The sequence below is a fragment of the Macrobrachium rosenbergii genome, chromosome 19, assembly GCF_040412425.1.
Source record: "Macrobrachium rosenbergii isolate ZJJX-2024 chromosome 19, ASM4041242v1, whole genome shotgun sequence".
NCBI classification, from domain to species: domain Eukaryota; kingdom Metazoa; phylum Arthropoda; class Malacostraca; order Decapoda; family Palaemonidae; genus Macrobrachium; species Macrobrachium rosenbergii.
The window spans coordinates 765,247-779,917 of record NC_089759.1 but is presented as its reverse complement, the minus strand read 5'-3'; the positions used below and the strand labels follow the sequence as shown (position 1 = coordinate 779,917).

General features: G+C 43.2%; 1 protein-coding gene across 1 annotated transcript in view; it reads right to left on the bottom strand.

Annotated features, from left to right (window-relative positions):
- Positions 1 to 14,671, bottom strand: part of LOC136848545 (RNA cytidine acetyltransferase-like) — a 427,260-nt gene that overhangs the window by 140,083 nt on the left and 272,506 nt on the right. The window contains exons 11-12 of the mRNA XM_067120821.1: positions 877 to 1,075; positions 540 to 713 (exon numbers count right to left, since the gene is read on the bottom strand). Of these exons, the coding sequence (XP_066976922.1) occupies positions 540 to 713; positions 877 to 1,075 (373 nt within the window). The remainder of the gene's footprint in view (positions 1 to 539; positions 714 to 876; positions 1,076 to 14,671) is intronic.

The window sequence follows — 14,671 nt, the reverse complement described above, 5'->3', positions numbered from 1 at the left end:
GCTGCAGTTGCATGTGGATAGTGCAAATAATTAAGATGTTGGTAAATGATAAAATAACAATGAAAAAATTTAGTGTGATTTTTAGTTTACTCAACATTTCTAATCATATATGCACTGTTTGCAGTTTTACCTTTAAATTTTTCTCAACTGCAAACAATGTTATCAGTGCTTTGTAGGATTGTGTGTGACTTTTTTCTAGTTTTTACTTAGAGCAATTAAATGTAAACAAAACTTTATTTTAAAGATAAAACAGACTAATACAGATGTGTATTTCATGCATTTATGGCCTACTAAACTTTTTAAAGTTTTCTTTACATTTCTAGCCTTCTTCAAAACCCACAAAATTTGAGGGTCGAATGTGGTTAATACTGTGAATTTTTATACTGTTTACATGAAAAGAATTTGTGTGTTTTTTGGGGGGGGATGAAAATTCATTTCATATATTTGACAATACATTTACAGAAAGCAACAGATCAAGTAATGTATCAATACTGCTCATAACCAAACTGAAATATCAAAAAATCATAAAAAGAGCATACCTGATAATCTGGATGTGTTGCCACTCTAACAATTCTAGCAGTAGCCAATTCTGTTATCCCAGAATTTGAAAACTGAGCCGCTAAGGACCAAGGTACTAAATCCCCTGATGGACGTTCACCTCGACTCTTACAGTCATCTGCCACTTTTTTGCTGATGCTTCCTTCTAAGGAAATCTGTGAATAAATAACCACTGAGTAATGGTACACGATCTAATTTACTAAATTAGCTCATGTTTTTATTTATCCTTCAAGAAAAACAATACACTGCAAAGCACAAAACTTACAATAGTGTACACTACATATCCTCAGTAAGAATATCATTAGCAAAATAGCATACCTGGATGACTACCAAGACGGTTGGTAATGAAGTCATGTTTGGGACAATCGGGGATAATAAAACAAAAAGGTGATGTGCTGGAGCATCACTTAAGACTTGCAGATCATCTGGTGAATTGCGATAATGAGATGCCACTAACAGAGAAATTATTTGGTGAAGGAAATCTTCACTTTCTTCACATCCACTAAAAAGCACGTCCCTGTTTCAAAAAAAGGCATTGATACATATCAAAATGACATCTTACTATATCCATATAGGAAAAAAATTCAAACATGTACTGGAAATGAAATTTACATATTGTATCATACACGGCCACAATGAAATTAGGACAAAGAAATCTTAAAATATTTCATTAGGTAACTCTGCAATAAATATATACTAATAAAATGCAATTTTCCTTAGCCCCCTTCCCAAAAGGACTGGCTATGTAATGCCTAAAAGAGTCTCCCTTTATACAAATTCAACAGCTATTAATGTTTTGTCAGAGGAAGCTAAAGATATTCAAGTTACAGTTCCTGAATGTAGGGGTATAATCTATAGTAAACATTTCATCAATACAATGCTATACAGTAAATGTATTTTGTCAATAGTCACTAATATTTTACTTAGGTACAAATGAGTGTGAACGTGACCTCATTCTTTGTTTTATGTTCAACAGCAGAGATACTTTTTGATTTTTGACTGATTTATGAATGTTCTATCGACATGGCACTGGAACTGACAGTGACACAATACAAATTGGGGAATTACTATTAAAAACAAATAATTATCTGATATATAAATTACCATTAAAAACAATAAATTTACATTGCTACAACTTAATATCATGAGATTTTCCAATTTCTTGAGTATATTCCATTACTCTATTGACACAGACATCATTTAAAATTTCTTCTACAGCACCTAAAATATAGTGTTGTCTTCTCTACTCAACAAACTTGGGACAGTCCACCAATATGTATTCCACAATAAGGGGGTTCTCATGAACAACACTCATTGATGGACTGTCAAAGTGCAACAGAAACTTGTGCATCAGATATATATGACCTATCCTTAACCTACAGAGCCTTGTTTCAAACCCACGATTGCTCTGGTACGATGAAGATCAATTATTGATGGGTAGACCTTCAGATATTTCAAGTTCTTTATTCAAAATGAACCCCACTATTTTGCAAGTTTTGTCTGATGCAAGGTCAGACAGGCCATTTCATACCAGCATACAGAACTGAGGGATAATTAAAACAATCTAGTTTTGCTACATGTTTGGTATGCTTATCAGCCTCTTCATTTCCTTGGCTGCCACCATGGGCTAGTACCCAGCAAAACTGGATCAATTTGTAACAGGAAGCAAGCCAGCAGAACCATCCTTGAAATCTCTGTATAGTCAGATGAGAACAACTAACTGCTCGGTGGCTTTAAAGCACTAAAAAAGTTTGAATAAATAGTAAAGTTGCTGCCATCAGTTTTGTCTGCAAGCTCTACAGGTTTGAGAATTGAGCTGTCAATTCAGCAGTAAAGATTGAGGCATCGCCAGATAATTTCACAGTTTTCTCGCAACTTCCTACACAGCACTGATGTGTTCTGCTTCTGCATTTCCAAAAAATCTTGCTTTAGCTTTCTCTAGCTTTCTTCATGGGCAAGTTTTGGATTTCAACAAGTGATTACCTTTGCAAAAGAAACAGTGGTGAGGATATTCATGATTCTTTTCTTCATGGATCTTAAATAACGCATCTTTCTATGCATGAATATGAAAATTTCACACATCAGTACTAACTACAATTATAGCATTGAATTGGGTTAGGCCTATATCTTTTTACCCTCATACAGATATAGTCCCCAAATGACATAACCTGGAACATAACTGCTGTCAATATAGAGAAGAATACCTCCACTGATGCCTACATTTCTTTACTCCATACACATTTGATGGGCATTAGCTAGTATATTATATTATATCCTTCCTCTCCTGTCTGGACCTCCTTGTTACATAATGCACTGGATGAGCCCAACAACAGATAAGGGGAATCTGGAAAGCAATACTCTTGAGAGTTTCCTCTTCCTAAGCCTGAGAAAACTCACTATGACTCAGAGCCCTACAAGTCTCCAGTCACTACAAAAGGATCGCACCAACAACAGAAGAGACAACAGTAGTGGCAGCAAACCCTTTTGAAGCAGACAAAGATGCTCCGACCAGGGAAAAGGAAAATCAACTCCTGGACTGCATATTAAAGGCAAGGGAAGAGGTGGAGCCCAATAAGACTTATATGGTCGGGGGTCATCTGTTACTGCATCATGTGCATGGTAATCCTCCCCTCAGGGGACACAGTACAATTTTCAGTGAACTAAGGTAGAGTTTAGAGTTAGTCTCACCACCCCCCTTCTCTAAAGGAGTTTTTTCCAAAAACCATACCCTTCTTAAATGGGGCCACAGAAAAGGGATTTTGACAAAGGAAAAATCTATTTCTGAGGGGAGACCTGTGTCACCCGGTGAAATTACCATTAAGCACTAATTTCTAGGTATAAGTATTGCTAAAAATACCAGAGAAAAAAGCTATCAGGAATGCTGGAGTTACTACCCCCCCGTTCGATCATCTATAATCAAATAGACGTCGGTATAATTAAGGGTGAGTGAATGATGTCACTGTCACAGGCCCCTGCTCTGTAGAGATCTCCAATGTCAAAAACCCCGGAAAGTGGGGAGCCGACCTACAGCCAACACTCACCGTCCCGCCAACCAACGCCCCAAGCGCCATCTTGAACCATTCCAGGCTAGCACCCACCCCCCAAGCTTGGTATGCCTACCAGGGTGGGAGACTCAGGACATGGGTGGGTCACCAGGTGACACAGGTCTCCCCTCAGAAATAGATTTTTCCTTTGTCAAAATCCCTTTTCTGAGGTCGACCTGTGTCACCCGGTGAAATTGTAATAGAGAATCATACAAAGCTTGAAGAAACCCTTCAATAAAACAACCAGTTAGATGGAAATAAATAAAAGTACCAGTAAAAACATTAGTTTAATTATCCCAGTAGCAAAAATATAACAAGAATAATGAGCAGCAAAAAACATGGTTAATGACTAGGGATAAATATGTATCAAAAACTGGAAGATACCAAGACTTAAATACTAATAAGGACAAAAACTGGAAGGTACCAAAAAACTTAAACACTAAGATAACAGTAAATGTACAACATCACATGTTCAGGAGTCAGGCTGTGAAGCATGCCTGACCTAAGAGTAGATGGCAAGGTAAGTAAATGAGGCAGGCAGGCGAGAGAGGAAAAGGACAGGGTAATAAGGATCAATACTTTAATCAGGGGCGGAAGGGACAACGCTTCTTGCAGCCACTGTAGAGAACTTCAGAGCTTCCAGTGATTTAAGATAGTGGCGTTTAAACACTGATGGAGATTTCCAACCCGTATATTTTTTAAGATCTTCAAAATTCATATTATGGAAATAATTAGTGGAGGTGGCCACTGCTCGGATATCATGAACCTTAGGCACTGAATCCGGGTTAGCTTGTTTAATAAAATAAAGTATCTGTTGTCTGATGGCCTTTAAAGAAAGTGTACCTCCTTTTTCCCTGATAAAAAGAGGACCAGACAATACCTGAGAAGTTCTATGTAAATAACCCTTTAGAGTAGTGACTGGGCATAAGGACGGATCCTGTGGAAGGGGGATAACCTTCCAAGGGGACCATCTATCCTGTGGATCTTCATTCTTGGCTAAAAATCTTTGATCCGGGGATAGTAGAACTTCTCCAGATGGGAGGAAATCAACATGGTTCGAGCCTCTAGAGAGCGGACAGTTCAGAAATTCTGGCACCTGAAGCTAGGCTAATTAAGAATAATGTTTTCCTTAACAGACTCAAATATGGACACTGTTCATTATCCGTGTCCGATGCTAATTTCAGTACGTCATTTAGGAACCAAGAAACCGTGTGAGGACGGGTTGTTGGTCTCAGACAAGCGCATGCTCTAGGGACTGATGAAAAGTATGAATCTGTTTAAGTCAATACTGAAGCCTTGTAAAAATATCTTTTTTAAAGCTGACTTTGCTGTGGTAATAGTACTCGAAGCCAGACCTTTTTCAAACAATGACCTGAAGAATGATATTGCCAGATTCGTGGTCATTATTTGAGCTTCAGATTCTTTCAGGAATGATGCTAACTTTTTAACTGCTGAATCATACTGTCTGAGAGTAGAGTCCCTTCTATCTGATTCTAAGAACAATGTATTAACAGGATCAATATCCACACCTCTCTGAGCAGCGAATTTCATGAAGTCCACAAAGCCAGGGCATTTAGAATTCTTGAGGAAGCTGACACAGTCCGAGTTTGTACTATTTGGGTCAACTGTGGCCTGGGTATCTGAATACGCCGGAGCTTCAACTCCAGAAGAAGAGGAAACCAACTGCTCTTCGGCCAGTTGGGTGCTACCAGAGCCACTTGACCTTTGAATGACCTGAGCTTGTGCAAAACCTTCATCAACAGGTTTATTGGTGGAAACAGATAGATTTTCTGCCACATGTTCCAATCTATTGACATTGCATCAGTGGAGTGAGCCAGAGGGTCCAGGTTGGGAGCAACGTAACATGGAAGTTTGTGGTTGCTCTCTGTGGCAAACAAATCTACCTGGAGACCTGGAACCTGACGGAGAATCCACTCGAATGAAGTTTTGTCCAGGGACCATTCCGACTCCAGCGGAGTTGTCCTGGATAGAGAGTCCGCAATGACATTCCGGACTCCTGCAAGATGAGTGGCTGACAGGTGTCAACTGTGCTTTTTCGCCAGGAAGAAAATAGCTATCAACACTTGATTGATCCGGCTCGATTTGGAGCGCCCCCTGTTTATACAATGCACTACTACTGCACTGTCCAAAACAAGTCTGATATGTATCTGTCTAGGTGGATGCAGTTTTTTCAGAGTTAGAAATACTGCCATTGCTTCTAGGATGTTGATGTGGAACTGGCGGAACATTGTGGACCATGTACCTTGAACTTTTTTGTGTTGGGAATAACCTCCCCAGCCGCTTAGGGAAGCATCTGTGTGAATCACTAGTGATGGAGGAGGAAACTGGAGGGGTACTGACTTTGATAGACTCTTGACTGTGGACCACGCCCGGAGTCTTTTCCTCAACACTAGCGGAATTAATGACACCTTGTCTCTGAGACTGATATTGGCACGTCTCCGCCACACTCTGTTTATGTCTTTCAGTTTGGCTTTCAGAAGCAGGTCTGTAACAGATGCAAACTGAAGAGAACCCAGGACCCTTTCCTGAGTACGGCGAGAGGCTCTCCTGCTTCTGAGGAACTGCCTGGTGGCTTTGGCTATTTCCCTCCTTTTGGCTGGTTGAAGAGATAGTTTGTGTGAGTCTAGGTCCCACTGGATACCTAGCCACTGAAATCGAGCCTCCGGAACTAGGCGGGATTTCTCCCTGTTTATCTGGAAGCCTAGGGATTCCAGGAACCCGATCACTATGGCTGTAGCTCTCCGGCATTCCTCGGCGTTGGATGCCCAAATTATCCAATCGTCTAGGTATGCGGCTAACATGATCCCCTGGGACCGTAACTGTTGAACTACCGTTTCTGCCAGCTTGGTGAAAATTCTGGGCGCTATGTTGAGCCCGAATGGCATGACTCTGAATGAGTAGGCTTGATTTCCTAGTCTGAATCTTAGGTAAGGAGAGAAGTTTCTCGCAACCGGGACGTGATAATATGCGTCTGAAAGATCTATAGAGGTGGTGACGGCTCCACGGGGAAGTAGGGTCCGCACCTGCGAGATTGTAAGCATGCGAAATTTGTCGCATTGAATGTAAAGATTGAGACGAGACAAGTCTAGAATTACTCTTTGCTGACTGGAACCTTTCTTCGGGACGCTGAACAGTCTGCCTTGAAATTTCAGGTGTCTCACTTTCTTTATAGCCCTCTTTTGCAGTAGTTCCTTTGTGAAGTCCAGGAGGGCTTTGGATGGGGGCTGATGGAACCTGACTAGTGGGGGGAGGATCCTTGCTCCAACTCCACCCCAGACCTTTGGAGACTATGCTGTGGGCCCACGGGCTGAAGGTCCACTGGTCTCGAAAAAGATACAGCCTCCCGCCTACCTGAGGACGCTCATTGGGAGGGGGAAGGCTTACTTCCTCTGCTGCCCCGGCCTCCTCTTCCCCGAGAGAGGGAACGTAAAGCAGCCTTACCTCTGAAGGAGGCTCTTGCTCTGCTTCCCCTTGTGTTCCGGCAAACCCCGAAACGACCCCTGGCTTTCATACGAGGGGTTGAAAGCCGGAGACACGACGTACGTTGGGGAAGCAAGGGAATGCTGAGCAGGCTGCATCAGCACGAACTGTTGAGGCTGGGCCTTGGAGGTTGAAGGCTGACCGACCTGGGAGACTGGTACAGCCTGCATTACGGTCTGGGTATGCGGCCTCTTAAATTTCCTGAACCGTTTCCGCGGTCTATTATGGGATCCGGCAGACTCGGAGGCCTTCCTCTTGAAAGGAAGACCCCAGCGGGAGCGGAGACTCTGATTTGCCCTGGTTGCCTCTGCCAGGACACTGCTCACTTCGCTCTCCGGGAAGATACTGGTACCCCAGAAAGAGCTTTTCATGAGCCTATTAGGCTCATGCCTTATGGTGGCGTCCGCAAAGATGTGTTTGCAGCAGTTCATTCGTGCCACCATAAAGTCATACAGATCCGCTTGAAATCCCGCCAGCAGAGATTTGGTCAGGACTTGGAAGAGAGGATCCTCGGAGTAAATTACTGCTGTTGCTTCCGTCAGGCACAGGGAATTCATAGATCGACTCAGCCTGCACCTGGCCTCGAACTCCGCTTTCAGAAGAGCCTCCGGAAGCTTGGGAAGCTGTTCGCTAAATAAGGTCGAAGCGCAGTCCGGGTCAAGTTTCCCCACCGTAAATGTGGCTGGAGCTCCTGACCAAAATTCTGAATCTCCGGGGAAGACTAGAGAAGTGGGATTTGTCTCCCGGAGCTGAGGCAGCAGCTTACCCTCTATGCATGCCTGAGAGGTCAACAAGGCTACCTTTGACATGCAGGGAGTGGGAACCTTATCCCCCAAAGAGAACATAGTAAAGTTCCCTTTGAAGGGGGTCAACTTGGTATTATCTGCCTCCCACTCCGTCAGGGTGCGCAGCAAGGCAGACTGAGCTTGGTCCCTCGGGAAAATAACCGTTTCCTTAGGGACTTTGTCTGACCTAATCCATGCCTCTTCTGTCAACCTGGCGTAGCCTGGGTAGGGAGGCACCAGGTCGGGTGGGAAGAACTCTAGCTCTTCCAACCTTCATGTCCCTAAACCCTCAATTGTCAGGGTATCTTCATGCCGGGGAGCATGAAGAGCCAAACGCCAAGGGTTTCCCTTATCAAAGGGAGGGAGAGTGGAGGCATCCGGAATAGGGTGTGACTGCACCGACCCTCCGGAGCGCACGAACCCGGAGAGCACGCTCTCCTGGTTCTGCATCCTCTCAGCTAAAGACTTCCAGTGATCGTCGGAAGCCTTGAGGCCCGAGGCGAGCTGAGAAGAAAGATGGCTCAACTTATCGTCTACCTTCTTATCGAGCTTTTGCAGAAGGAATTCTGCAAAAGTCTCAGGGTCAAAAGCAGGCTGAGGGGGGGGGGGGGGCCTCGCCTTAGCTGCCCTGGATCTCGACCCCTTGCCCGGGGGAGCAGCCTTACTAGTTGAAGCCACCGGACTAGATGCCCGTGACTTCAAGGGAGGTAGAGGAGTAGCCTTACGAGAACTAGAGGACTTGTAGCCCTTGGACTTCAAGGTCCTCTTCACCTTGGGGACAGTAGATCTCCACCTGTCCTCAAGGTAGGAAGACTTCTGAAAACCCTGGAAGGAAGAAGTTGATGAAGAAGGAGAGTTAAAAAGGGAGCTCGCTCCCCCTGCCTCACTTACCTCCTTACCTTCTACCTGGTCCGGTTTGACGTGCATGGGTTCAAGGTCGAGGTTAATGGCCGCCACTTCCTCCGTCACCTCCCCGCACAGGTTGTCATCTTGGGAGGGTTGCGTCTCTACCCGGATCTGCTCAATTAAAGGGGCGGCTACTTCCGCAGGAACTGCAGCAGAGATCCAGGCGCCGGGGTAGAGAAGGTTGCAGATAAATTCTGATAGAATGTACGGCTTCCCCGATGGGACGTTCCTCCCAAACCCGCCGACCCAAGCCTTCAGGGTCGGCAGCGAAGAGTCACGGGAAGTACGGTCGGCCTGAAAGAGAACACAGGCTTACTAAACCAGACACTGGACGATATATTCAACGAAATAAGCAATGTAGTCAAGTAAGACTAAAGGCTAGCGGACTTGAAGCTTACCGACTCGTCCATCACCCGCTCATACAGAGCGTAGCACACTTCACAACCATCCAGGTGCCAGACGATCAAATCCCCCACCCGGACTGCACAGCTGGAATGGGAACGGCAGACAAGTGGCCATAAGGTTGATGCAAGACCGCCGTGCACCCGGTCTCCTGACAGCGTACCATCTGTAAGTGGATAGATGATACATGAGTATGCTAATTAAGGCATACTCATGAGCCGGCGGAGATAGAAGCCTTAAACTAGTGTGGGTGATGGAGCATGCTTATTGACAAAAATTAGAACCCGCCGGAGTAACCCGGCTGAATAAAGATAATATACAATACATGAACAGAAGAGTTAACGACCGGCGGAGTTAGTCCGACGGTTATAGTACACCTTAACCTAAGATCATGCAACACTTCAATTAGCAATTAACATGAAATAATAAATGAAAACAAATACTGCCGGACTCCGGCAGTGTTACATAATGGTCAACTTTTATGTGTAAACAGCAGTACATGGCTGGTTATGATATTCCGTCCTGGATACCTCAGACATCCAGCTACTTCAAACCTCTGGTAACGGCGGAGGGGGGGCAGAGAGTCGAACTCAAAACTGGATCGGCTCTCACGCTTGTGGAGGAGAACAGGTAGTGAAAGCGCCAACCGACCGAGAACCAAACCCACTGGAGTGGTAACGGGCAAGAAAGCAGCGGGAGATCCGAAAAACCCAGCGGAAAAGAACCAGTGAAAGTCAAGACAGAAACCCTGGACTTGTGTACGATGCTCTAACTAACCCGGAGGAAAGCGAACAAACGAGACACTAGCGAGATGGCGGAAACCGTAAGGCGGAGGCCAGATAGGTGGGAAACACTTATCTGGACGCCGGCCTAGACTCCCCACGGGGTGCCAGTCATAAGAGACCAACGTCCCTCACGTGGGGAGGGAGAAAGATTACACGCTACACGCTAAGGAGCAGGGAGGGAATAACAAAATGGAGGGGTCGGGATAAAGCGGCCAGGTGGATGGGAAAATCCCCGGACACATATAGAAACTCGCTCGCCACGGGTGCCGGTCATGGAGACCGACTTCCCTCACGCAGGAGAAACTAAAGACACCCACCAAATGTTACAGAATGGGTAAGGAAAGCTAGGCTAAAAACATGAAAAACCCGAACCACCTATGACTCCCAACCCTCCCCCAACGTCAAAACCTTTTGACAGGGAGAAGGTGTAAGAGGAAGGAGGGGGGAGTGTGGGAGAGAAATTCCACGTGAGGTCTGGCTACCCACCAACACCGACAGACTGGGCGGTTAATAGGCTACGTATTGAGGAGACCCCTTCCTATACTAACCTACCTCCTGAAACCAACTGGTCTGATCAGATATACCAGAACAGAGGAAGGGGGGAGGGGGGGGGAAGGGAGGTCTCCAAAGCCTAAGAACACCCTCAAACATAACGGTATGGTCGGATGGAACCAGAGAATGAGGAACTCCCTCAACCAACCGACGCCTCCCTCCAAGCCTCAAAACGACATGGTCGGGGGAGAAGGAAGCAGAGTCACATGAAATACGCCTAACATAAGTAGCCTAACCCCCCGATGGCAGACGAGAGGGCTAGGCCAGAAACCCAATAACACTGACTAAGTACTGCTAAAAGTTAACCAAAGATATGAAACAAAATGTAAATAATATAAATATACACATAAATATATATAAGAACTTGTGCTAAGGGTATGGCCTAACAGCTCGCGACATGCTGGAAGCGGGGATGTTAACGAAAATGGCCGCCCCAGACGCGAGCCAAAGACAATTCTAATCCAAAAATATACATGTCATCCATCACTTTATATATCAAGTAAACCGTTAGCAAGACAGTACCACCTTGGAGGATATTCTTTCAACGCAAGAGGAAAGTGCCCTTAACGAAAAGAGAAATAAAAGAACACGAAAACAAGAAAGGAGATCCTCCCAAGCAACACAATTATATTAAGATACTGGCACCACATCCCCCATGACGAAAGAACAATTCGTCCAAAAGGAACTTCCTGAAGGGGTATAATAACAGAAAACACAAAATAGATATATATATAACCAAGTGAAACACCCGCAGAATCACGCTGCTAAGGTATTCCAACAAAGCCAATATGGCCGAGGCGAGACGAACGCGGAGGAACGCCTGATATTTATTTAACCCCGTAATATGAATTAGAGATCAAATAAAAGCCTCTATAACTATAAAACCCCACAAGAAGATGGTACTTAACTTAGTAGCGGTGAAATCATGAGCGGAAGACATGATTAGCCAAAATTCGGCAAAGAAAACCACAAGCACAAGCAAGCGTAACAACAACGAAGGCGTGCTAGAATGGAATGGTTCAAGATGGCGCTTGGGGCGTTGGTTAGCGGGACGGTGAGTGTTGGCTGTAGGTCGGCTCCTCACTTTCCGGGGTTTTTGACATTGGAGATCTCTACAGAGCAGGGGCCTGTGACAGTGACATCATTCACTCACCCTTATTTATACCAACGTCTATTTGATTATAGATGATCGAACTGGGGGTAGTAACCCCAGCATTCCTGATAGCTTTTTTCTCTGGTATTTTTAGCAATACTTATACCTAGAAATTAGTGCTTAATGGTAATTTCACCGGGTGACACAGGTCGAGCTCAGAAAACATCCTGTTCAGCCAAATTTCAGAAAAATAGTCAAGAAACATTTTCAAAACTTTCGTTCACTCATCGCCAAAGCGTTCGACAAAATAATGTCATCTCAAACCTCTGTTCAAATGTTAAATAAAAAAACAAAAAAATCTGTTGTAAGATGATTATTGCTTGCAATGCAACCATAAATTTTGAAATAGTCCTATTTGATTGTTTTTTACGCCTCAACGCAGAAAAAATCTAAATAAGTAAATACAAAAATATTACTGTAGCTAGAACGCATCCACTGATATCAACGGGTGGCCGGAGCCTGTGACACAACCATTAGAGTGGCGGCAACATGAACCACCAGGAACATAGGTCTACAATAAGTAGCAACGATGAAATCTTGAAAACATTAATTTTATATTTGTAAGAGGAATATTTTGATTTTCATAAAAATAAAATGATTTATGTTATATTTGTTAACAACTTCAAAAATTATGGCTTACTAGCAACTTGTTGCCTATGCCATTATTCTTTTGTTAAAGCCACCTATGCAATTATTCTTTTGTCAAAGCCAAGATTTTGTTCCTAGACATAGATTGTTAGATTTCTTTACCTACTATAAATATGTTACACTCAGCAGTCATATCTCTATATTGACAATTTCTGGCCAGAAAAGCATATGAAGTTATCTGCATATTCTCAGTCAAAAAAGAGGATCGTTTGAGACTTGGAAGTATGTGTCCTACATATTTATAGAAATCAAGTCACTCTTCTCCATGGCCACTTGGACCAAACTGGATGGTTCCACTAAAGGGGTCAGATGAACAAACTTGGAATAAAGAAAAATATTAAAACACCCATGATTTTGTCTTAAAACTGGCTGAATTACCTCCTTGCATAACAATCTGATCTCCTCCTACAAAACTCAAAACTCCTCTGCACGATGCAGGTATGCAAGGATGGATATTGTGTAAGCCAAGAGGTGTGGAAGTATAACAAAAGATAGGATGTATCCCTTCCTGAGAACCTTTCCCACCCAAGGTTCTGTTCCAAAGCTTTGCCAGACACTCCAAAAACTTTAGATGGCCTCCTACTTGAACTTGGGGCTTGAAACATCTGTTACGTCTGCCTCTGCGATTCTGTCCCCTAGAATATAAGCCTTATCACTTGGAAAGTGCTTAATGGAAGCATAATTCGAGAACAATTTTGGCTGATATTCCACAAAGAACTTTGGTGCAATACCAGCTGCAGGTGCAGGACACTACAAGGAAAACTTCCAAGATTGTGCTAAGAATCCCCTTCTCTCCTAATTCACGACATCTTCGGCAATGGCCTTAAACACTTAAGGGTTAAGGAGACCATGATCGAGATGCATCAAAAACAGCTACAGACAACTGAGGTGTAGTTAATTTTCATGTAAATATGTAGACAATTGCTCCGTCTTCTTTAGTCCTTTCGCTTATGAGCCTTACAAACAATTATGTCTGTGGGAAATGGTAGTGACTCGAGCAGTAAACGTAAAAATGTTTATACCTTTATTTGTTCAAAGGTGCATACTCCTATAATTTCCATGGTAGACTGCTCAATTTTGTTTCATTTTGCAGATGAATGATTGCTCCATACAACTGCATAAAAAGCTCCCCAAAACAAGATTATGTAGGTGAAATAATCAGTAAAATTTATGAAATACAGGAAAATTTTGCACTTTCCCAAAAAATTTGCCAAAAAAAAAACCTATTTGTGATAGACTTCATTTTTTATCTGTAGCACACCCAGATAAATTACCTACTTATTTCAATGCAAAAGTTGTAGTAATACCAAAGAAAATATGAAAAACATGAATGACAAACTGTCACATCACACATTTCCATAAAAAAGTGCCACTCAGTGTTCATTCTCTCTCTCTCTCTCTCTCTCTCTCTCTCTCTCTCTCTCTCTCTCTCTCTCTCTCTCTCTCAGAAAAACGATAAACGATGTAATTATAGAATAAATATGTAAAAATATAAAAAATAATCATACATGTTATATATATAAAAAATATTAGGAACACTCACTAAAAATGATCTCACCCTGGCTGCTGGTTTGTGCACTTTTTTATGTTTGAGTATGTCATAAATATGCAAAGGACTTGAATTTGGATGACATCTGTATCAGTCATCAGTAATCGAAAGGGTCAGAACTGACTTGGTGAAGACAAGAGACATTCACCTGAAATGCTAGACATAGCTCTATCAAGGCAAGGTAAATACCCCAACACCTCATCAACAATTGTCGTCGCTTCAGGACTAACACTTAATTTTATATTTGGTGCAATAAATGAGCAGTGGTACTACGATTTAGTTCCACAAAAGAAAGCGCTTTAATCATATATACTGGCTTCACAAGTGCTTCCACCTCACTATTAGGCCAAAACCTCACCAGTTTCAACTCTTTGCTGGGTCAAGCAACTTGAGAAAACTTGCATCTTGAATGGGGGAAGGATGTAAATCTGGCATCATATCTGTGACAAAACACGCACCTCTATGCAGCCTCATAAAACTGAAAACTGAAGCAGTCGCATTCCAAGACACCTGCTTTGAGGGATAATACTCTCAAGATCCCCTCAAAATGCACCTTAACAATATCAGATAATTACAACTTACTTCTTAATTGACTGAACAGGAGCCAACAAGAGAGACCACCGATCAACAGGATCATCCTCTGGAAAAGAGTGAGGGTAAAGCGAAGCAGTACAATCTATTAAGCTCTTAAAAATCGATGGATAATCCTCCAAACTGGGGTGAAAATGTGGCAGATTTTTAAGTAATTTGCATTTTTCCTAACAAACAAACCTGAGGTCTTTACACAT